Source organism: Lepidochelys olivacea (assembly GCF_965140295.1).
Source record: "Lepidochelys olivacea isolate rLepOli2 genome assembly, chromosome: 4".
Classification (NCBI taxonomy): Eukaryota; Metazoa; Chordata; order Testudines; family Cheloniidae; genus Lepidochelys; species Lepidochelys olivacea.
In genome coordinates this window covers 38,404,992-38,429,060 of record NC_140414.1, presented here as the reverse complement: position 1 = coordinate 38,429,060, position 24,069 = coordinate 38,404,992, and the positions used below count along the sequence as shown (strand labels likewise).

At 42.7% G+C, this 24,069-nt stretch overlaps 2 protein-coding genes across 4 annotated transcripts in view; one reads left to right on the top strand and one right to left on the bottom strand.

Annotated features, from left to right (window-relative positions):
• The window catches only part of LOC311519225 (uncharacterized protein), a 40,250-nt gene that overhangs the window by 2,098 nt on the left and 14,083 nt on the right, over positions 1-24,069 (top strand). Inside the window, exon 3 of one of the 3 annotated variants that reach the window (XR_014711232.1) lies at positions 18,044-18,156. Coding sequence is in view for 2 of the 3 variants with exons in the window: in XM_084625517.1 (XP_084481643.1) it covers positions 1,494-1,701 (208 nt within the window). In the remaining variant the exon portion in view is untranslated. Of the gene's footprint in view, positions 1-1,493; positions 2,228-18,043; positions 18,230-24,069 lie in introns of those variants that run through there. The other 2 variants (XM_084625518.1, XM_084625517.1) reach the window with 2 other exon arrangements.
• On the bottom strand, positions 6,451-12,528 carry RPL34 (ribosomal protein L34). Its single transcript, XM_084625520.1, has 5 exons — positions 12,387-12,528; positions 11,352-11,425; positions 11,168-11,267; positions 9,080-9,183; positions 6,451-6,578 (listed from the first exon to the last, which is right to left on the bottom strand). The coding sequence occupies exons 2-5, from the start codon at positions 11,414-11,416 to the stop codon at positions 6,494-6,496; spliced, it is 354 nt and encodes a 117-aa protein (XP_084481646.1). The 5' UTR covers positions 11,417-11,425; positions 12,387-12,528; the 3' UTR covers positions 6,451-6,493.

The window sequence follows — 24,069 nt, the reverse complement described above, 5'->3', positions numbered from 1 at the left end:
TTCTGTGAATAGCCGGTGTCAGGATATCACAGGGGAATGATGCAAAGGAACTTGGGAACTGGGATGCATCTATTGTTAATCTCTAGCGAAGACAAGTCTGGCATAGCCCAGAGGAGAGTGCTTGAGTAGCTAAAAGCTCGTGCTATTAGGGAATTGATACCCAGTCAGGCATAGGCAAGATTCCCTCAGCTGAAGGCGGGAGGTAACAAGGTGACTAGGCTCCTGGGTACCCCAAGAACCATCACACAAAGTCACAAATTTATAAATAAATAATTCAAGCTACTTTTGTGTGTTGCAAACAGTGCAGGTCAAAGCCATTAAATAAAGATATTCTAGAAAAAGTTGCTCCCAACTGTGGAGTTTAGAAAGAAATCAGTGAACCATCACATTCAGCTAGATAATGAGATCTCACATTTACATTAAAATTGTGCTTCCCAACATTTAATGGTTGGATCAGTGGAACTGTGCCTGGTCCTTCTAGCATACCTGAGGTCACATTTGTTTTCTTTCTCCTGTCCTTTTTTTTCTGTCCTCTCATTTTTCCTTCTAGTGGTGTTCCCGCCCTCCCGCCCCGCACCCTTCTGTGTTTTTAATTCCTTACTGCCCTTTACCTTACAGCTTTATTCATCCCTCTCCTCCCTACTCAACTTCAATTATTTCTTGCTTTTTTCTCAGTTTTCATTCTTCTCTGCAATTCTCCCCACATAGCTTTCCTTTGTTTTTCTCCCCGTTCCTTACTGCTGTGGTCTCTCTCTTCCCCATGTTTGACACCATACTATGTTACAGACAGTACACAAATGTGTGCACTGTTCAGTGGGGCTGGGAAGAGAGCACAGAGCTGGAGACTTGTGCCCAGCAGTTTCTCATATCAGGTAAGGACAGGTATACATCCAGAGCAGTAAACCCTATACAATGGAAATTCCAGTCCTAATAAGCTGAATTTTGTGCTGTCTCTGAATAGATTTAAATAATAGAACATAACTGAGATGAAACTAGTCCTGATCTGCTTAGTTGAAAGTCTTTGTTTTGTTTCATCGCTGACTACTTTGATATAATATTATTGTAAATTGATATATTTTAAACTGTAGTTGACTGAGGTGGCCACAGCGTGGTAGGAGTACGCTTTTAAAGTAATTGTGTCCACAGTAATTTAATCTTAACAGATGGAAAAACGTGTATCATACTCTGAATGTTCCCAGGAGAGATTGTTGTAGCATTTGCTCAGAAAAATAAGATGCAGATCTTAAGAAAAGGAAAATACTGGCAGCTATCACAGTAAAAGACTACTTAGGCCAATGAAGGAATGAGGACTCATTTGAGTATCAGAGGAGGATAGCAATATACTGAAAGACATTTTTGGGAACTGTGGGGAAACAGGATTCTTCAGAGGACTGGAGGTTAGTTCTAAAGCCTTTCACCTTTAGGTCATTCATTCAAATCTGGCCCAGGTCAGATGAGATCAAAAGTTATTACCCTCTCTTTTCTCTGTACAGCTCCCAGTATAATGGAGCCTCAATCAAGAGCATGTGTTACCATCAGGGCTTAAATTCTCAAAGATTATTTCCCAGAGCCCCGGCACCTCCCACAGGGCTGAAGCCCCAAGCCCCAGCGGGCCCTGTGAAGGACCTTGAGATTAAACAGCTTGAATTTGAGACGGTGAAAGGAGAGCCAATGGACAATTCAGAGAGTGAGGTGAGATGACTGGGGCAACAGGCAAGGAAGATGATCTTAATAACTATGTTTCATAAGGACTAGATGGGAGCAAGGTGGGCCAGAGAGGAGGTGATTGCAGTAGACAGAATGTGAGATGATAAGGGCCTGGACAAGTGTTTTAGCTATCCGGAGAGAAAAAGGTGTCCTGGCTTGGAACTGTTATGGAGGAAACATCAGCGGATTTGGAGGTAGGCTGGATCCATGGACCAAAAGGGAGGAAGTAGTCAAAAATAACTTCCAGGTTACTGCCCTGTTTGAGAGGAAGGATGATGGCACTGTCAGCGGTGCCAGAAAAATATACATTTCATCAAAAAGATTTCTCAAATTTGGATGGAGGGAAATATCTAGTGCATTAAGCCCATCTGAATATTTATAGCATGCTGACATGCTTCTGCCGACAATTAATCAAATGCAGTGTGGCACGTGCAGGTGATCTTAACTTTTAAATTGTGGGAAAAGAAGAGCAGGTAATATTTAAGGTGAAATAAAGGATACAATTTTCAATTCATTTCCAGTATTAGCACTATCCTTTAATCATCAGCATGAAGAGAAAAAAATAATCTCTACTTCATTGAGATGTATTTGGAACCCCATTACATTGAAGATGACCCCATGTTTTTCAAGGGAAACTGATGCAGCGACAAATCCCTTAAAGTCCAGATTGTAGGTCCATTAAGCAGGAATTCCACACACACAAAAATCAATTTTCTACCATCACCATGAGTACTCCACATCTCTCCCCAAAGCAGCATTACCTGCCCAAGCCGCCACTGATGTCAGTATTCAATTATATGTAAATTACAACCTGCTCCAACTCATACTGAAGTTAGTATCAAAACTCTAATTGACAGCAGCATAATGGTAAGTATCATGTCTTCTTATACATCTGTAAAGAGTTCTGTAAATAGGAATATTGCTACCATTCAATAGGCATAATTTGACTCCATAGGTAAAGCAATAAAACTTGTACATGAAACCTAAACCCCACTGTCAACCATGAAAATGTTTGGTTATTTGTCAGTGTTTAGCAGACTTGCTCTACAAGAAAACATACCTTGCCTCTAAATAATTTAATCTAGTGACTACCTTGAAGACATTGCTAGTTAAGAGGCACATCACACCTGTAAAAACTGCCTTGATATCTAAATTGCAGCTGTCTGCTTTGAGTCTGTCATCAATGTAAAAAAAAAAAAAAAAAAAAAACCCACGCACACACAGATCTAACAGCCTTATTATCATTTCCCTGATACTTTGTCTAATGACTGCATTTTTATTTTTGCTGCTAGCCAAGCTATCATACATGGAAACTAAAATTTTAGTTGCCCTTGTTCTTCACTCAAATTTCATTTTTATAATTGGTTTCTTTTCTTTCCTTCCAATTCCCCCGCACCCTCACACACCCCAGTTCAGAGCAAATTGCCTAATTTCACTGATTTCTGCCTGTTCATTATTTAGCAATGATTAAATTGGAAATGTTGTACAAACCAAAATGGAAGCTCACAGTGAATATCAACTCCTCTCCCACCATTCTTCCCCCACCCCCAAGAGCCCTAAAGGAAATCTAATCTAACAGACATTAATGTAAATCATGCATGTTGAATCATATTTAATTGAAAAACCACTTATGGGGAAGATTAAACACCTGTCTTCATTTCCCTTTCCTGTCTGAAATCCATACTTTTCAGCATTTTGCAGAGCAGATACAGTTGTATTACATTAAGACAGTGAATATAAACTTCAACTTTGAAAACTGAACTTTATATTACACTGCTGCTCAGACAATTTAGTGAATGTTACAATCCCAGGGCAAGGTCTTTCTGCTAGTTTATAGCCTTTAAAAACACATTCCAAGCTGGGTTGGCAATGGTAGAGCTATTGCTCTGAATCATAGAATATCAGGGTTGGAAGGGACCTCTGGAGGTCATCTAGTCCAACCTGCTGCTCAGAGCAGTACCAGTCCTTAACTAAATCATCCCAGCCAGGGCTTCGTCAAGCCTGACCTTAGAAACCTCTAAGGAAGGAGATTCCACCACCTCCCTAGGTTTTGAATGGTCTTTGATTCTCAATCATTGCTAGGTACTAACATATAATAAAGCATCCTGTCCTGAAGAGCTTACAGTCTAAATAGGTGTATGTTCATTCAATTTGAGAACATTAACAAAACTGTCTTCATTGCCTTGGCAGACCGGAAGGGCACTTCTCTTGGGGGACAGAGACTGTTTCATCTCTTCTGTTAATACCCCACCAAACTATTCAGGAGTTTTAAATGGAGACCTTTGTTTCTCCATGAAAAGTGACCATGGCTGAGGTCCATAATATTGGGAGAAAAATGAGCAACGAATGATACTGAGGACCTCTTCAAACCAGAAGACTACCACCATTGGTCAGTTTTTTAATATCAAATTATTCTTCCCCTTCCATATTTGAATATTGGCTGGTTACAGTATAGGCCGAATGAAGGGTTCTTTGCTCTTAGGGAAGAGCTGTTAAAGGCAGCTTGCAGCAGAATAAAATTGGGCTTTTGCCCTTTTGACCTTTTTTTTTTTTTTTTTTTTTGGTAAATCATAGTCTTCTAGCACAGACAGAACTAGAATTACTAAGGTAAAAGCTAGAAGGGGAAAAAAACACTAGAAAATTGGAATAATAATGCTCACCTCCTTTGTGATCTACTGCTGAACAGCACTGTATAAAAGCTAGGTATTATTTAAGGATATTTTAACAGAAAAAAAGCAAAAATGTACAAGCCCATTTTTCCCTTTAGAGATCACCTTTAAGAGAAAAGTTGTATACTTTACTACTAGATAAACTGCACCTAGTGAGAAATCTCTTCCTAGCTGATGGTTATGCATCGGCTTGTGACCACAAGCAGGAGTTTCTCTAGTTTGTTTTCATAATGTGGAACCCATTTCTCCACCGTTCCTACTTTGTTACATTATGGCAACTACAAGTCTCACTGTAAAAATCAGTATTAGCAGATTTAGTATATTTTACTTGTCCTAACAGAATATTGCATACCTCTGGAGACTAGTTACTTAAGTCTAGAGTTTTAAACGTATTCAGGCATTGCTCTACTCAGTGTTGCAAGGCCTAAGTAAGTATTACATGTCCAAGTCCCATTTTAAAAAAGGACTTAGTCCCCTAGGTGTCACTGGAACAGTGCAAGTGATTTAAATGGCTAAGTCCTATGTCCCAATGACAGGCACCTCGGTGTACATCTATACTGAAAAAAATCTTGTAGCAATGACTCTCAGAACCCCAGGCCAACTGACACAGGCCTACACTATAGGGCTAAAAATAGCAGTACAGACATTCTTGCTTGGGCTGGAGCCTGGGCTCTAAGACTTTTCTCCCTCACTGGGTTTCAGAACCCTGTCTCAAGCCCAAGGAGGAACATCTAGGCTGCTACTTTTAGCCTTGCAGTATGAGCCTGAGTCAGTAGAGCTGGGCTCTGAGACTTGCTGCCGTTTAGTGTTTTTTGCAACATACATATACCCCAAGTCGCTTTTGAAAATGAGACTTGGACATGTTACTTGGGCCTTGCAACACTGAGCAGAGCAATACTTAAAAACCTTTAAAAATCAAGCCTGGTCTACACTTAAAACCTAAGTATATATAGCTACAGCACTTGGGTATGAAAACCTCACACTCTTGAGCACCACAGGTACGCTGACCTAGCCCCCAGGGTAGATGAAGCTGCGTTGATGGAAGACTGCTTCCAGCAACCTGGCTACTGTCACTTAGGGAGGTGGAGTTACTACAGCATTAGAAAAAACTTTCATCAGTGTAGTGCGCATCTACATAACATGTTTCATGGCATAGCTACACACCATTGTATGCTGCTGTAGCGCTCAGTGTATATATGTGCTTGATCTCCCTCATACTTCTGTTGCCTGTTCCTAGGTAGATTTTTATATTGCACTGTGTGATATCTGAACACGGTTGGACCTGCTGCTGCTTCCCTGCCACTTGCATGCTTCCTTGGACATATTACCCAGTCAACAGCTCCCATCTTACTGATTCAGAGTAAATCTTGATTTCCCTCTGTAGCAGCTGTACAGAGTGAGGCTTCACCTTTTTTCTTTATCTCTGGGCTGCCTGTAGAATCAGTTACAAACAGACAGAGCCAGCATCCTGCAACCAGTCATCTCTCCACACACCACACTTTGGGAAATGTTAGTAGTTACCTGAATTTAACAGTAGCAGTAAAATGACAACATTTTATTCTGAGTGGAGGATCAATGACACGTTCCAACTTACTGAGTGAGGAGATGCATAACAAGTTACATTTGAGGACATACCCCAGCCACTTCAGCAGCTCCTCCATCGGTGCTACAAAACTCTTCTCCCCACTGGCTGGCCTAGTGGGAGATCCCTGTTCAGCAACACTCCGTCCCATCTCAACTACATTCAGGTTGCAGAGGAGTTCTGAAGCTCACTAACCCTTTTGTACTGGGGCAGGCCAGGGCCATGAAGGGGAGGCTCTTTCTTCCCATATGCACAGAGAGATTTGAGTGATGATTAAAAAGTTGCATACCGAGTCTGTGTAGTGACTTTAAAGCTCTTCACAGAGTAGTTACAGTGGCTGTGAAAACTACAACAGAGAAGAACATCTTGCCTTGGGAGTGAAAACTGCACTAGAACACCGAACTAAAAGGTTATTTTTGCATTTAGCAAATCTTCTGATGAAGATGCTTTCTAGCTTTGCCCATACTTATGTAGAATGGTAGAGGACACAAGAAAAGTTGAATTTTTATTTATTAGGCAGACAATACAAAGAGATTCACTTAGATTTCTGACTCTGTGCTTGTGCCTTCAACACTTTCACAACAATCTTCTGCTCCTCAATAAGGAAAGCTCGTTTGATTCTAGGGAAGAGAAAAAGCCTTCATTAGCTCTTTAATATATAAACTGTGCTTTGATATTACACACATTTCTCCAAGCCCAGCTATTAAGCACAAAATGATACCTAAAACCCAATTTTTAACTTTTCTACTTGCACTCTTCACCACTGCCAGCACTACTGAAATAAGACATGCATACCATCTGAATTTAAAAATGCTTTTGGCCTCACATAGTATTTTCTTGGCAAAGTGGGCAGAAAAAACACTCAGAAAACTGCAAAGGCCTAGGTATTTCAGGATTAAAACAGTTCTCTCTTCCCCCCCACACCCTTCATGCACACAGAGGCCACAGTCATGTTTAAACATGGTTATTTTTGTAGGTTAGACATGGTCATTATGTAGAGGATCTCAAGCCTAAAAAGATTGAACGCTTAACTCACCAGACAGCTTGCTTGATGGTTTGCCATACCCAAACACAAATATACCATATGAACATTTCTAGTTACCATTTAATACAAAGGTGGTTAAGTGACATGGAAGAGTAGTTTAATAATCTCATTAAAAAAGCTGCTGTTAGCCTAAGCAAATTCAAATACTAGTGATGGGATTAATCTGATTCTCAAATCCATGTCTCTACAAATACTCCTCCCATCCCTAATTATACACATATAAGACCCACCCCAAAAATAAAGAATACTAGAAGTTTGCCTTGCCACATGGCAGCAGACATTTGTTACACTGACACCCAGTCTGTGGCTCCTTCCTGTTGCCCAGAACCCCTGCTCCCCTCCTGCATGATAGTCAGGATCTTTTCTCCCCCCACTAGCAGCACCAACTCCCTCTAGTGCCATATACAGATTTATTTGCGTGATACAGAGAATCATTTTGTAGCCCAGCAGCAAAAGAACCCTGGAATTGTCACCTTCCTAGTTAATCAATATTAAAAACAGTTTAACTGAACCCTAGATTGCCTTTTCTGTAGGATATAACGCAGTAGTGCTCAAGCGTCTCACAGTTAGAAACTTCCTTCACCTCCTGGAGTTGTATCCAAACACCCAATTTACCTTCAAGCTGTCGTGAATATTAGTGCTTCACACTTAGTTCTGCACAGTTCAAAAAGGTGGTTTTTTACTATCACTTTTTTCCATATCAAGCTATCTTTATTCTTAAAGATACACGTTTCATGTGATAAAGCTGCTTTTCACATCATTCACACCTGTAGTAGGCTGTCTTAGTCACAAAATAAAACTTTTATATAGATGAATTAAACACCAGTGTACGAGCTAGCATCCTCAACAAGCTGGGAGGGCGGCGGGGGGGAGGGCGGTGGCGCATTTAGCATGGAAAATTTTGAACTACGCATTATGTCAGTCACACACCTGATGTCTTCCACATATCTCTGCAATTCGGTTTTTAAAAATACTTAAAGGTAGAAAAATTGCTAGCAATGGTTATAGTACAGATCAGGCAGGGAATAGTATATTAACCTTTTAACTTTGGAGATCTGGACTCAAATTGGTCTAATACGCGCATAGACGAAGCTCATTGCACCAGGGACCTTTTTGTTATCTCTGGCTATGACATGGCTAATACACATTGGCACTTTGCCATAAAATTAATTAAGATGGCCTTAGTTTAGTGTGCAATGTAAAATTTATCCATATAGCAAAGCCATTATATCAATGCTGAGATGCTCAGCGTGCAGCTAACAGGGACAATAATTGTCAGGACTTGGGTTCAGTGAACAGCATGAAAAAGCTAACACTTCAACTTATATCTATTCTTAGTCACTGTTCACACAAGACAGGCAGAACTATTTAAAATACCTGAGTTGTAAGAATATGTGCTATGTATGCAGAGTAAGGGCTTGTCTTCACTAAGGCGCTAAGTCCATGTAAGTTACATAGCTTCTGCCTCTCTTTCAGGTGGATTACAGAAGTGGATAGGAGAGCGCTCTCCCATCAATTTAGCATGTCTTAACCAGACTCACTAAATCGACTCTGCTGCATTGATCGCAGCAGTGCCAATTTAGCCCTAAGACAGACAGTAAACTAGAAGATTAACTAGTGTCATACTTTTATACAGGGTCAGCTTTGGCATTAATGCTTTCCTTAAATAACTACACTTCTCTCCTGTATCAATCAGTATTCAGAACATAACTCAAAGTTCAGGTTTATACAGAAAGATCATGATGTTTGATGGTAAATTACAATGAAGAATCTAAAACCTTTATAACAAAAAGATAGTAAAACAGGAACCAGCTGGAATCCAGGGGACAAGATTTTGTACATATAAATGCATCTAGATTATTACATCACTGCTGAGTTTCATAGTCCCATGTTTATCCATTCCAAGTCAGTCAAGAGAAATATTCTGTTAAAAAGAATGTTAAGCACCCAGGTCTGAAAAATTTGGCCTATAAGAAGAAAAATGTGTTATTGCTAATATATGAACAGTAATTCTTCTCCCCTCCCCCATTTTGACCAATATTTATGATAAAGTTGCTTAGCTTTTTAAAAATTTACCTGTCACGGACACATTTAGCACACATGGAACCGCCATAGGCTCTGCTAACATGCTTCTTTGTTTTTGACAACCTCATAAGGACTTTAGGGCGCACAGCACGAACCTACGTGAAGCAAAAATTGAAATGTCATACAGAATAATTCATAATCATGCATACTTTTTGGATATACTAGCCATATTTAAAAAATAAATCAAGCAGACCATTTAAGCGTGTCACTTCAGACTAAGCATAAGGATGTTGAGCAGTTTCTCTTGGAAAAAAAAGAGAACTTCTGCTGAATGTGCAAGATATGCTTTTACAAGATACAGCTGTTTGCAATATCTCTTTACTACAAATATCTTACTAAAAAGTCCCTACTTTGATAATTTATTGGTCTAGGATCTCCCCCAACCGGCACTGTGGGAAACTGGTAGTTAAATGTCAGTAGATTGCTTGGGCCAAAATACTGCATGACAACCTGGAAGTGAAGCTGAGAACTAGACTATAAAAAGAAATTCTAAGACTTATCAGTTTTTAAATAACCCAACATGGTTTGTTAATAACATAACTAAGGAAATTTGTGTTACAGTGTCTCTTCAAGTCATTGTACATATTCTACATCAAACTTCATCACACTGTAGACTACATCATAATAGATATTACTGTAATTGCTTTTACTGAAAAGTGACATTTGGACATTATGTACTAGCTATCTTTTAAAGACATTTAGTGCTAGAAACAAGATGACGACGTATCATGTGGTCGAACAAGCTCTCTGGCAATCACCAGCAAGCAGTCCATGTACTACAAACAAATAAGAACCTCTTTTACAAAAAAATTAAAATAAAGCCCCAAATATTTTCTTTACAAATATATCAGTTTTATCAAATACAATGGACACAGCAGCCAGATCAAGCTAGGTTGGTGGTGGTATTACTTGGAAATGGTAGAGTCAGAGAGGATGACAATATGAGTTTTAGAATAGACATTGTCCTTTAAAATGTCACTTTTCACACTGAGCCTGCAAACCCTTTTAAGTGTTTCAGCAGGCAGGGTAGTTAGTGATATATTGGAAGCAATCCTAGCAAAGATTAAATCAATTTCCTTCTTTCTGTAAGAATAAAATGATACCTTTGCTACATGGACAGTTTTTTTTGTTTGTTTTTTTAAAAAATACTGCCGTTACTATAACTCACTTTTGATTGTACAATCTGCACATAGAACTACTACAGTTTCCTACTACAGTATCTCTTTGATAGTTATCTACGTCTAGACTAGCAAGGATTAGACTTTTATGGCTAAATGTCAGTAAACTGCAATTTCATCCCCCCCATCCGAACCAATGAAAAAAATATTATTTCCATTGATAACTGAAATTTACAGATAAAGTAAGAAAAATCCTGTTTAAGAACGTAGGGGTGTCATTAAATAATGCTCTGACACCCCCAGAATTTAGTGCAACTGAAAATTTAAATCCATTTAAAAAAATCACTTAAAATAAATATCATCCATCCATATCTATATAGATTATATATATATATATATATATATATATATATATATATATAAAAAAGGTGAATTCTGTTAAGTCTACCCATGCCCAATTTTTATTGCATGGGCATTTGCTACTTATCCCCTAAGCTAAAGGGGCTCAGATGCTGTGGATTATAAGCACAAAAATTAAGGAAAAAAATAGCATCACTATCCAATAAATGCTTTACGTTTTCAGAGTTTTAACAACTAATCCTCACAACAAACACATATCTCCAATTAAAGACTGGAAAGCACTAGGCAAGATTGTTAACTGAAAAAAAAAGAAAAGAAAAGAGAAAAGAAAAATCACACAGCAAGTCAGCAACAGTGGGAGTTGAAGTATTTGATCATGGTACCGAAAATGACCAGTTAAATGAGTAAAAAGAAAAGGAGTATTTTTGGCGCCTTAGAGACTAACAAATATATCTGAGCATAAGCTTTTGTGAGCTCACAAAAGCTTATGCTCAAATAAATTTGTTAGTCTGTAAGGCGCCAAAAGAACTCCTTTTCTTTTTGCGGATACAGACTAACACGGTTGCTACTCTGAAACCGGTTATATGAGTACAATACTTACACCGCGAAGTCTTCCTGGACACACACCACATGCAGACTTTGGTGCCTTGCCAACTTTCTTAGTGTAAAGGTAAACAATCCTGTTACCTGGTGTCCGGGACCTGTGTGCATCAGAGAAACATGCAATTAGTGTAAATAACTACATTCAAACAGATAAAACCCTCAGAAACTTTGATCTTACTTACAGCCTGGTCTTGTTAGAGGCTGTGTTGTAGGACAACCTACGACGGTATGTCAGACGCTGAACCATTTTTTATATCTAAATAAAGGAATGAGAGAAAGAGCATTAGACTCACAATGATCTTTTGCCACTAGGTTTAAACTTTTGTTTTGGAGGGGCGGGGGGAGAATTTGGACAACAAGAAGTAGATGACATCATCAGTGAATTATATTACTTTTAATGGCCCTGCCAACAGCAGTACACTGAAGTTTGACATGGGCAGCAGAATGCTTCAGGTTTCACACCTGCTAGTAGTAAAGATGTAATACTAATCCCACAAACATAACAATAATAAGCTCTGAGTCTTGGCATTTGTCTCCTCTAAATCTCAAAGCACGTTATAAAGGGGGGGAAGTATCCGCATCTACAAACAAATTATTCTATGTTGAGATGTTGTGGAATCACAGTGTAGCTAGCACCTACATACTGAGCGCTTGAAAACCCCTATACCTTTCATAGCAGGCAGAACTGTCTGCTCCCCGTCTCCTGCCCATTGAACGACAGCCCTGTCACCACCACTGCGCCAGGCCCATCCCAGAAGCCCCGTGTTCGCTCTCCCGGTCGTTCTGACACAAGCTGCACGAGTCACTAGAAGGCAGCAGGGCTCCCCCATCTCCCTGCCTGGCGCCCCAGCCGCGCGAGAAGCAGGAGAGGCGCCCCCACCAAGCGGGTATGGCCCGGCCCGGCTCCGGAGCATCCCCGTAACCCCGCGGCCTGTCGATGGCCCCAGCGGCTCGCCAGGCCGCAGAAGAGAGTGCGGGGCATGGGCTGCAACCAGCAGGCGCGAGCCCAACCGCGGCCCCGCCCGGGACACCCCGGTCCCGAGGCTCCATCCGGGCCTTGACCCAATCCCCGCTCCTCAATACCGCCCTCCCGCGGCTCCCCACACTCCAGTACCCGCCCGGGACTCAGCCCCAGGCCGCCCGGGCCCGCCAATCCGCGGATGGAAGCGGATCGAACCAGCTCCCGTACATAGGCCAAGCCATGGAAGCCACCATACCTGGTCTCGCCGGGACCGGAAGAGGAAGAGGAAGGGCGCGGGTCAAAGTTCAAATAGTGACGGAGCAAGCCCGGAAGTAGTATTCCCGTTTACTAGGTCAAGCTTCCTGATCGCAGTCGAGCGGGGCATGGGTATCGCCATGTTGTACGGAAAACTAAGGGCTACTGGCCGTGGTGTGAGTTTCTGCCTGCGGGGGCGTTGAAGAAGATCGGGCGAGAGCCCACAGTTCGCCACCGTTGGGCCGCCTCTCGCCCTCCCTTCCCCGGGCTGGAGCCCGGCCGGGGAAGGGGTTCGGGGTGCGGGAGGGGGCTCAGGGCAGGGGGCTGGGGCGCGGGCTTCGGCTGGGCAGCGTTTACCTCGGGCGGCCCCCGGCAGTGACTGGCAGGTCCAGCTCCTAGGCTCAGAGGCGGCCTGGTGGCTCTGTGCGCTTTCCCTGCCTGCAAGTGCTGCCCCGGCAGCTCCCATTGGCTGTGCCTCCGGGCCAATGGGAGCGGTGGAGTCGGGGCAGGGCATGGGGGGCAGCCTGCGGAGACCGCCTGCGCCTAAGCGCTGCACATGCTGGCCACGTCTGGGAGCCGCATGGAGCCAGGGCAGGTAGGGAGCCTGCCTTAGCCCTGCTGCACCGCTGACCGGACTTTTGGCCGAGTGTAATCTCCCAGATTGCTTTTAATAGTCACCAGGGGATTGAGGCCGATTCCGGTAGACTCTTGGCCAATCCGGGAGGGCTGACAACCTTAAATTGGACCCATAACACTGGCTGCGGCCACCCTGGCTCTAACACACACAGCACTGTGCGTACCTTACAAACCCAAACCCTGCCAGAGCCAAGCACTGGGCTTAACACACCTCCTCACCCTGGGAATGGAGGGGAGAAGGACTGAATCACAGGTGGCAGATCTTGGTTGCCTTGCCTGATGCACTGCTGGAAGGCTCTCTGAATATGCCTTAGGCTTAAATACTAGCTTTGGTATAGACACTACCTATGCCCACAGGGAGGGATTCCAATCAATTGACAAGCCTGAAAGTTTCCCCTTGGTTGCTCCCTGAGTTGCCACACTGGGATTAATTCTCACTTTAAGGGAAAAAAATGATGTGGTAACTTTTTATATAATTTTAAATCAGGAAAATAGTCTACTCAAGACTTCACATGTTTTCTGACAACAGTGGGACCTAAGAGTTATCTTCTTAGCAGCCTGCCTTTGCAGGACCAATCTCTCTGTTTCTCCTCTAATCTAGTGGATGCCATTGTCATGGTTGTGGCTGCTGCAGGCATAGTATCTACTGCATTGACAATATTTACTACTCCAGTAATCCTGAGATTTTGAAAGCAGTCCTGAGGACCTGAGAAATCTAGAATCTTGAGTTTTAAACCAAAAGCCTGAAAATATGCGGAGCTAGAGGTATATAACACCTATTAGCTGTTTCCTCAGAAACCTGGAAACAACCCAAGAGAGAGTTTCAGAGTAACAGCCGTGTTAGTCTGTATTCGCAAAAAGAAAAGGAGTACTTGTGGCACCTTAGAGACTAACCAATTTATCTGAGCATAAGCTTTCGTGAGCCACAGCTCACTTCAACGGATGCATACGGCAGCGGGCAGCGGAGCGCCGCGGCTAGGAGCTGGCGGAGCTGGGAGACCGTGCTGCTGACTGAGCTGTCATGAGGCTTTGAGTTCACAGCTCAACTCAAAACCTCATGACAGCTCAGTCAGCAGCACGGTCTCCCAGCTCCGCCAGCTCCTAGCCGCGGCGCTCCGCTGCTGTATGCATCCGATGAAGTGAGCTGTAGCTCACGAAAGCTTATGCTCAAATAGATTGGTTAGTCTCTAAGGTGCCACAAGTACTCCTTTTCTTTTTGCCAAGAGATAATGTTTTGGACAGCCAATAAAGAAAAAGTACAGAGAGCCCTAATCAGGCAGTTCCTTTTTAACCCCCAGTGATTACTTCCATTTCCTTTGTTATTTTTTATTTCTTTGCTGCAATAAAATTGTCCAATGGAAAATAAAAAACACATGCCTATCCCAACAAGTGATCCCTTCAAGGTAAAGAACTGCACTGTGGATGCCTGTTTTCTCCCCATTCTTTTCTGACTGGTTCTAATCCTCTTCTGCATTCCAGAAGTGAAGCAGGATCGTCTACACAGATGCTAATTCTTGCAGTTTGATACATTATAATTTTCAGTTTGTGAGCTGTTTTCAGACTGCTGCTTGACACCATTGCTGAACCCAGGATTGTGTCTAAAAAGTAGAATTGCAGTAGCTGGTTTTCTGACATCAGTGAAGCTGGAACAGCTGAAGTCAAGGAAATCATTTAAAATGTATATCTGGGTAGACCGTTCTGTTTTTTCCAGGGTTCCACTAATCCTGATTTTTTTTTATGCAAGCCTATTTTCTAAACATCAGATTATTTCCTGAACACCTTATTGTTTTATACTGTGGCAGTTATGGTTCATGCCCACAGGAAGAAAGTTTTAAATCTACTACTCAAAAATCTAAACCATAAATGACCTGATAGGTTTTGTTTGGTTTTGCTAATGGAACAAGGGCAGACAAAGCATCTTGGACACATCCTGTTTTTTTATACAAGAAATCCATGGGTGAAATCCTGGTCTTGAAAGCCCTTTCTGAGGAATGCCCATGTGGTGCAGTTGAAAAAGCACAGACACCATGGGTTAAAAAGAATGACTTTGTTTACACATAGATGCTGTGATGAATGAAGGGCGGGTGGAGCTCCCTTTTATGAACACCCAGACAGCTAGTTAGCTATAAAGTCCCTCTTGGTGGCTGTTCTCTGCTTGCTTTACCTGTAAAGGGTTAACAAAGTCCCCCAGGTAAAGGAAAAGGAGTGGGCACCTAACCAAAAGAGCCAAGGGGAGGGCTAGAATTTTTTAAAATTGGGAAAAAACTTCCCTTTGTCTGGTGTTGTTCTCCAGGAGAAGGGTGGTGACACAGAGCAGCAATGCTGTAAACAGCTTTAAGCCAGGTATGATCACAGATCATCAATTCATACCTCGAACTTACTTATCTGAAGCCTCAGATATGTAAGTAAATTAGGAAATGTCTAGAAAGATGCAATTAGGGTTATTTCTTTTATTTCTTATTGGCTTATGGACTCCTCTGTGCTAACCCCAAGCTTTTGTTTTGTTTGTAACCTTTAAGCTGAAACCTTAAGAGAGCTATCTTAATGCTTAATTTTTGTAATTGTTTCTTTGAAGATCTAGCAAAAAGCCTAAGTTCCAAATATATTTCCTTTCTTTTTGGGTTTAATAAAATTTACCTTTTTTAAGAACAGGATTGGATTTTTGTGTCCCTAAGAGGTTTGTGCATATGTTGTTTAATTAGCTGGTGGCAACAGCTGATTTCCTTTGTTTTTTTTCTCAGCTCTTCCCAGGAAAGGGGGTGAAAGGGCTTGAGGGTACCCCACAGGAAGGAATTCTCAAGTGCTCCTTCTTAGGTTCTCAAAAGGGGGGTATTTTTTTGCACTTGGTGGTGGCAGCGTCTACCCCTCCAAGTTCAGAGAGAAGCTGTGACCTTGGGAGTTTAATACCAGCCTGGAGTGGCCATTATTAATTTTTTTAGAATCCTTGCAGGCCCCCATCTTCTGCACTTGAAGTGCCAAAGTGGGGAATCAGCCTTGACAGATGCATTCCCCTTTCCTATAATAAGAACAAAGATGTGAAGGTCACAGCTAGTTACACTGGTCAAGGAAAAATTGTCCCCAAGTACAAATGTTTCTTGAACCTGTGGCTGCACCAGATTCCTGTGCATGTCCGGTCCCCTTCTACTTTTTTTTATTCCTGTCTTACTCAGTCCTCAACACGCACCCCTTTGCCCTCCAAAACTCAGCAGTGACATGAGTTGTGTTCACGTAGGTTACAGCTGTCTGCAATATTTCTTGTTCTACTTGCAGCTGAACTGAGAGTTCTGGATGGGGACTCCTCTTTTCCCTGGTGTACGGCATCAGAGGTTCTTCAGCAGTCTCTGTTAACACCCACCCATGTAATTCTGCTAGCCCATAAACATAATAGTGGAGGGTTCTTATAGGGGATAATCTGGTGCATCTGAGCCTGGATAGTCCACTAACAAATTATGCCCTTATCTGAACTTGTACTGCCTCCCACTTGCACTGCACAACACGGGACAGATGCTAAGACTGGAAGCAGTAAGAGTTGAGCACAGAGGAAGTCAGATGGTCTCTCAACAACCAATGAGAGTACTCCAGCTGTGTCAACTCCGCCCATGGAAATCTAATGTTATCTCCTTATTTATTTCGGAAAATGATTTCTATCAATAATTTTCAATTACCTTTACGCAGTGGAGTTTGTTACCTATACTGAAGAAAGGAATGCTAGCTTTAAAGATTCCCATTGTATTAGGTTTCTCCAGTCTCTTCAATTGGACCTTTGTCAGAGATCACATCCCACACATTGAGGCCTTGACAGGTTGACGAGTATGTTGACAAGCATGGCTGGCCTTTTCACTTCGAAATTAGTGACTAGTTGGCAATAGGAAGGCCTGTGTTTTTCATTTTGTTCTCTACCTCATGGATGCTGCTCCCATCCCACTATGGGACGCCAAGGCATCAAAGAACAAAATATTCTAAAACATGTTTCCATTCCTTCTGCTCCTGAGCTGTGGTTGCTCTTGGTGGTTCCATTCTTTACTTCACACAGCACATGAGAACGCATTGTGGGTGATGTGGTAACTGACACAGTTTATTTGCATTTGATTTATAAGGCCAAATTCTGCCTAAGGTTGAAGACAGAGCCTTAACATTGGCTTCAATGCAAGCCCCCACTCCTCATTCATTCGGAGCAGGATTCCACCAAATGAGTGAAATGAAGCCATGAAGTGTTCTCTGCTACTTTTGTTTAAACAGTATTACAAAAAATAAAATCTGTTGTATACATTTTCAAAGGACCTGTACACACATCTCAAGGTTCTGATGCAATCATTAGCCACTTGAGCTTTGCTCTTGGAAGTAGCATGTATATAGAAACCTTTGATGTGTGTTCATAGCCTTATTTATAGATTTTAGCTCACAGTTTGTTGTGCAGCATTCTGCCTGTCTTATATCTATAATTATTATTTTGGTTAATTATTGACTCTTTTTAAATGCAAATTATGGGCACCAGAATTTTCCTGCTTCGTGAAAGAAAAAATATGTCTGAACTAGATATGAGAGTACATTTGAAAAAGAAGCACATTTTAGACAAGTGAATTTCAGAGCAATTAAAGTATTTAATTTGAACTTTCTAGGTCCAGATCCCTATGGGGAGTAAGGAAACCAATTAAATTACATTAAATAATCATGCTCTAAATATAAAAATGTAACAGAACCCAATTGTTAAAGAACAACACTATTAAATTACTGATGAAGTAGTTTGGAAATGCAACAGTTTATTAGCAAGGAATAGTTACCGATACTACCTAGACTTAGCAAATTTGGGCCACAACGTCACCTGGTGTAAATAAAAGTAGCTGCATGGAAGTAAATGAACTTGTGCTGATTTACACTGGCTGAGGGTCTGGCCTATTGTTTTAAAACACATGCAATTTATTTTGTACGATTAACAGGACTGTCAAACGAGTTTACAAATGCATCTTTAAATATTAGTTTGATGGCAACCTTTTTTTAATACTATCTGGTTTGGTGGATCAGACCCTCAAGCTGAAGAAGAAGCTTACTAGGAGCTAGTGAACAGGAGCAGCTAACAGAGGAATTTTGCGAGGGACTTCTCCAGGTGAAGAAGGAGCGATTACATGACCCTTAGGGTAAGTTTGTTGTTGTGTGTGTGTGTTTGTGTTGGTGTGTTTGCTTGTGGTCTGTTTGTTTGAGGGACAGTGTGCTGACTGTGTGGGTGCTGAGCCAAGCGGCCTGCTAGGCAAGGCTGAGAGCTTCTTAACGAGGCTTTGATCCCTAAGCCCTTTAGCACCCATAAACCTTGAACCAGGGGGCGGGGCTACTCAGGAAGACCATGGCTTTAAAAAGCATGCTCCTAAGCGACCAGAGGAGCTAGCGAACAGCAAAGTTTTGTGAGGAAGTTTACGGGGGGGTGGGGGTGCTGCATACTTAACATTCCTTGAACTTCTTTAAACTTAAGCTAAAAAACATTCCATGGTAAAAAGAAAACAACAAGAAAGAAACCAGCTGCAGCAGTAAAAAGAGAAAGCAGGCAGAAGTCCAGCAACAGAGTGGGGGCTACCCAGTTTATTGCACCTAATGCAGCATGTATGATTACCTGCCCTATGAGCAGGTAACGTATGTGTGCATTTGGTGCAAGGAGCTCCTGGCCCTCAGAGACCATGTACAGGCTTTGGAGGCCAGGGTGGCTGAGCTGAAGGAGCTAGAGAAGTACCTAGATGAGACTTTCCGGGACACAGTAGAATGGTCCCACCCCGGTCTGACAGCCTCTGTGCTGTTGAGGAGGATGAACGTCTCAGGGAAGGAGAACATCCAACTGGAGCAGAGGGAAACGATCCCATAGTTGAGACCCTCCTTCCAGATGATGTTGTGGTATCCTCTCGCACTGAGGATACCTCTCCAGGGGAGGGAACTCCAGTTATTAGGAAGAGACAGGTATTAGTAATGGGCGATTTGATCATTAAAAACATAGATAGCTGGGTTTGCGAAGACCGGGAGAACTGCATGGTGACGAGTCTGCCTGGTGCAAACATTGCGGATCTCTTGAGACATCTAGATAGGCTTATGTGTAGTGCTGGGGAGAAGCCGGTGGTTATGGTACATGTAGGTATCAGTGAAATAGAGAAGGATAGGAGAGAGATCCTGAAGGCCAAATTTAGGCTGCTAGGTAAGAGATTGAAGTCCAGGACCTCCTTGGTAGCGTTCTCTGAAATGCTTCCAGTTCCACGCACAGGGCCAGTTAGACAGAACTGCAGAGTCTCAATGCGTGGATGAGATGATGGTGTATGTAGGAGGGGTTTAGATTTATTAGGAACTGGGAAAACTTTGGGGAAAGGAGGAGCCTATACAAGAAGGATGGGCTCCACCTAAACCAAAAGGGAGCCAGATTGCTGGCACTTAAAATTAAAAAGGTCGTAGAGCAGTTTTTAAATTAAGGGCTGGAGGAAAGCCGACAGGTGCAGAGGAGCACGTGGTTCGGATATCCCTTAAGGGAGGAACTATAAATGGAGATTCTCTATGTCCTAATAAGGAGGAGAGGATGGAAGATGATAAAATACAGGTAGGATCTGATGAGAAACAGTCAAATGAAAAAAGTCACAATCAATTACATCATGTAATGGCAGGCAGCCAAAAAGTGACAAGTTTTTAAAGTGCTTATATACCAATGCTTGAAGTCTAAATAATAAGATGGGCAAACTAGAGTGCCTCGTCTTAAATGAGGATATTGCCATAATAGGCATCACAGAAACTTGGTGGAATGAGGATAACCAATGGGACACATAATACCAGGGTACAAAATATATCAGAAGGACAGACCAAGTCGTGCTGGTTGGGGAGTTGCACTATATGTGAAAGAAAGTGTAGAATCAAATGAAGTAAAAATCTTAAATGAACCGAACTGTACCATAGAATCTCTATGGATAGTAATTTCATGCTTGAATAATAAAAATATAGCAGTAGGGATATATTACTGACCAGGATGGGGATAGTGACTGTGAAATGCTCAGGGAGATTAGAGAGGCTATTAAAATAAAAAACTCAATAACAATGGGGAATTTCAACTATCCCCATATTGACTGGGTACATGTCACCTCAGGACAAGATCTAAATTAGCTGTTACCACTCAAGAAAGAGATCTTGGAGTCATTGTGAATAGTTCTCAGAAAACATCCACTCAAAGTTCAGTGGCAGTCAAAAAAGCGAACAGAATGTTGGGAATTATTAAGAAAGGGATAGATAATAAGACAGAAAATATCATATTGCCTCTATATAAATCCATGGTATGCCCACATCTTGAATGCTGCGTGCAGATGTGGTCGCCCCATCTGAAAAAAAGATATATTGGACTTGGAAAAGGTTCAGAAAAGGGCAACAAAAATAATTAGGGGTATGGAACGGCTGCCGTATGAGGAGAGATTAATAAGACTGGGACTTTCCAGCTTGGAAAAGAGATGACTAAGGGGAGATATGATAGAGGTCTATAAAATCATGACTGGTGTAGAGAAAGTAAATTTGGACGTGTTAGTTACTCCTTTTCATAACACAAGAACTAGGGGTCACCCAATGAAATTAATGGGCAGCAGGTTTAAAACAAAGAAAAGGCAGTATTTTTTTCACACAATGCACAGTCAACTGCGAACACAATCCAGTACATCATCCAGCGGACGTATTCCGGGATGTTCTTGGTTTTCACTGCCTTGTAGGAGGCATAGGCCGGATAGAGCACCCCAAAGACCAGCACTACCACGCGGCAGATTATCCAGGAGACCATGGCGCATCAGCAAGGGGTCCCTGGGCTTGCAGGCAGAGAGCAGCTGGCTCCTGCGGGGAGCAGAAGGCTGAGCGCAGCAGGGTGGGTGGCCAAGGAGTGCTAGAGAGGGGAGAGATCTTGGCGGCTGAGCCTGGCAGCCCAGGTGATACTGCTCGGCTGGGCTTTGGATTAGCTAATGCTTTGTGCTGGGTGTCTCTCGGGCAGAGCGGGGCTCTGTTCGTATGGTTCTCGCTGCTGCTGCCAGGTTCCCTCCGGGTGGTGCAAGGCAGGGCCTGCCGCTGACTCGTTCCTACTTGGCCCTGTGGTCCTGGCCTGGCTAGCTCTGAACTGGGCCTGGCATCCCCTGCTCCGGGCACTTTTTGCCAGAGGATGTTGTGAAGGCCAAGACTATAACAGGGTTCAAAAAAGAACTAGATACATTCATGGAGGATAGGTCCATCAATGGCTATTAGCCAGGATGGGCAGGGATGGTGTCCCTAGCCTCTGTTTGCCAGAAGCTGGGAATGGGTGATGGGATGGATCACTTGATGATTACCTCTTCTGTTCATTCCCTCTGGGCCACCAGGCATTGGCCACTGTTGGAAGACAGGATACTGGGCTAGATGGACCTTTGGTCTAACCCAGTATGGCCATTCTTATGTTCTTAGAGTAGAATGTAACTAGTGTTGTACAGATTAGTGATGATCAAGTGATTTGACCCTCCCTTTATTGCTCCCACTACTTCACAGGGCTGAACTGACTTTCTGGAGGCACTGTGGTTGACGTGTGGCATTAACTTCTGCTGCTCCCCTTGGATGAAGCATAGTGTACTGGTGAGGGATGACAGTCAAATGCAGCACAACTTCTCAACAGGGAATGGGAAGCCAGGAGCATCACTGAAGAATCATTTCCTTCGGTGATGTCCTTGGGTGCATAGGTCTGGGGGGAGTGAATCTTATTTCCCTAGAGAGCCTTTGCTTCGTATGGTGTCCAGACCATTCTTTTGTCTTCATTGCAAAACTGAAAACCCCTCCCTCTTCAGAGGTGGATAGGGAAGATTCCCTGTACAAAGAACCTCACAGAAGTTCCAGTGGACTTTTTACCCTCCTCCAAAGATGAGACAATCTGGCTACATGCCAGGAGTCATATACACTGAGATACCCTCTTGATGAGCATAGGATAGAGAGAGACGTACAGACAGGCAAAAATCATGACAGTTTTTTCAGAAAGATATTTTATTTATTTGAGTACAAGAGGGTCTTTTCCAATAGAATCTACTCAATACTTTGTTTTGTGTTAGGTAACAGTTAGGTGAAGGTGAAGTGCACTTTATGTTGCACCAAATTTTTTCCCAAGCTTCATCCCCAGAGAAATTCCAAGTTCTTCATTCATTTATCCTGGATATTAAGAAAGATGAACAACAGCATTTAGCATTGGCCAGCAAAGTATAACCAAAACTTCTCGACTGAACCAGGCCTCTAGGTGCTTTGTAAATATTTTAAGATCATCTCATGACATCTTGAATCATAGAGTTTAATGCCAAAAGGGACCACCACATCATCTGGTCTGACCTTCTGTATATCACATCCCACCAATGTCACCCAGCGCCCCGCACACTAAACCCAACATCTGAAATTAGGCCAAAGTATTACAGCTCACAGGAGACTAGACTATTATGCATCACAGGTAAAGAAGACAAGGGACTGAGGTGCACCAGTGCCCAAGGCCCCTGAAATGGCAGGGAAATGATTAATCCTGGCAAGTGACCACACCCACATGATGCAGAGGAAGGCAAAAATCCCCCCAGGTCACTGCCAATCTGACCTGGAAGAAAATTCCTTCCCGACCTTACAAACAGCAATCAGTTAGATCCTGAGCATGAGAGCAAGAATCCACCAGCCAAGCACCTTGTCAAGGTTCCTTCCCCACTCTGAACTCTAGGGTACAGATGTGGGGACCTGCATGAAAACCTCCTAAGCTTATTTTTACCAGCTTAGGTTAAAACTTCCCCAAGGTACAAACTATTTTACCTTTTGCCCTTGTACTTTATCGCTGCCACCACCAAACGTCTAACAGATGTATAACCGGGAAAGAGCGCGCTTGGAAACATCTTTCCCCCCAAAATCCTCCCAAACCCTACACCCCCTTTTCTGGGGAAGGTTTGATAAAAATCGTCACCAATTTGCATAGGTGAACACAGACCCAAACCCTTGGATCTTAAGAACAATGAAAAAGCAATCAGGTTCTTAAAAGAAGAATTTTAATAGAAGAAAAAGTAAAAGAATCACCTCTGTAAAATCAGGATGGTAAATATCTTCCAGGGTAATCAGATTCAAAACATAGAGAATCCCCGCTAGGCAAAACCTTAAATTACAAAAAACAGGAGTCTACATTCCATTCAGCACTGCTTATTTTCTTAGCCATTTAAACAAAACAGAATCTAACGCACATCTAGCTAGATTACTTACTAAGTTCTAAAACTCCATTCCTGTTCTGTCCCCGGAACAAGCATCACACAGACAGGAAGAGCCTTTGTTTCTCCCCCCCAGCTTTGAAAGTATCTTGTCTCCTCATTGGTCATTTTGGTCAGGTGCCAGCGAGGTTATCATAGCTTCTTAACCGTTTACAGGTGAAAGGGTTTTTCCTCTGGCCAGGAAGGATTTTAAAGGTGTTTACCCTTCCGTTTATATTTATGACACACCTGAAAGAGAGAATGTTCAGTGCCACCTCATAGCCCTGGCCCACCTCCCCAGTGTTCCATGTCCAGCTGTGGCTATATCTGATTCTTCAGAAGGAGATCAAAACTACCCCCACTCCCACTGGAGGGAATTCCCTTCCTGATCCCTAGAGAAGACCAGCTGAAACCCTTTTTCAGGCATAAACCAGAAGAGAGTCCAAAGGCTGTTGAGCCCTGCCCCCGTACTTAGCTACTGCTCTTTTCTTCCTTATACAGTCCTCCTCCATGACCGTCTCCCTTCCCAAGATCCTCAGTTGTGCAACCCCATACTCCATACTCACACTGGAGAACACTCACTCACACTAGTAGCTCCCTTGAAGTCACAGGGTAAGAGCTCTAAGGCTTACATAATTGGACTTTCAGAAGGTATCCTCTCACCACCTCCTTTCCTTTTCCTGGCTGTCCTGTCTCATTCTGGTAGTCTAGTACTTGCAGGCTTCCACTGTGAATCCACTGTGCTGGTCCTCTGCCCCTGTGGTGATGTTGCTCGCTAGTAGACTTCTGCAGTCCTATGGGCTCTTCTAGTTCATAAAATTTGTTTCAAGATCGAACTAC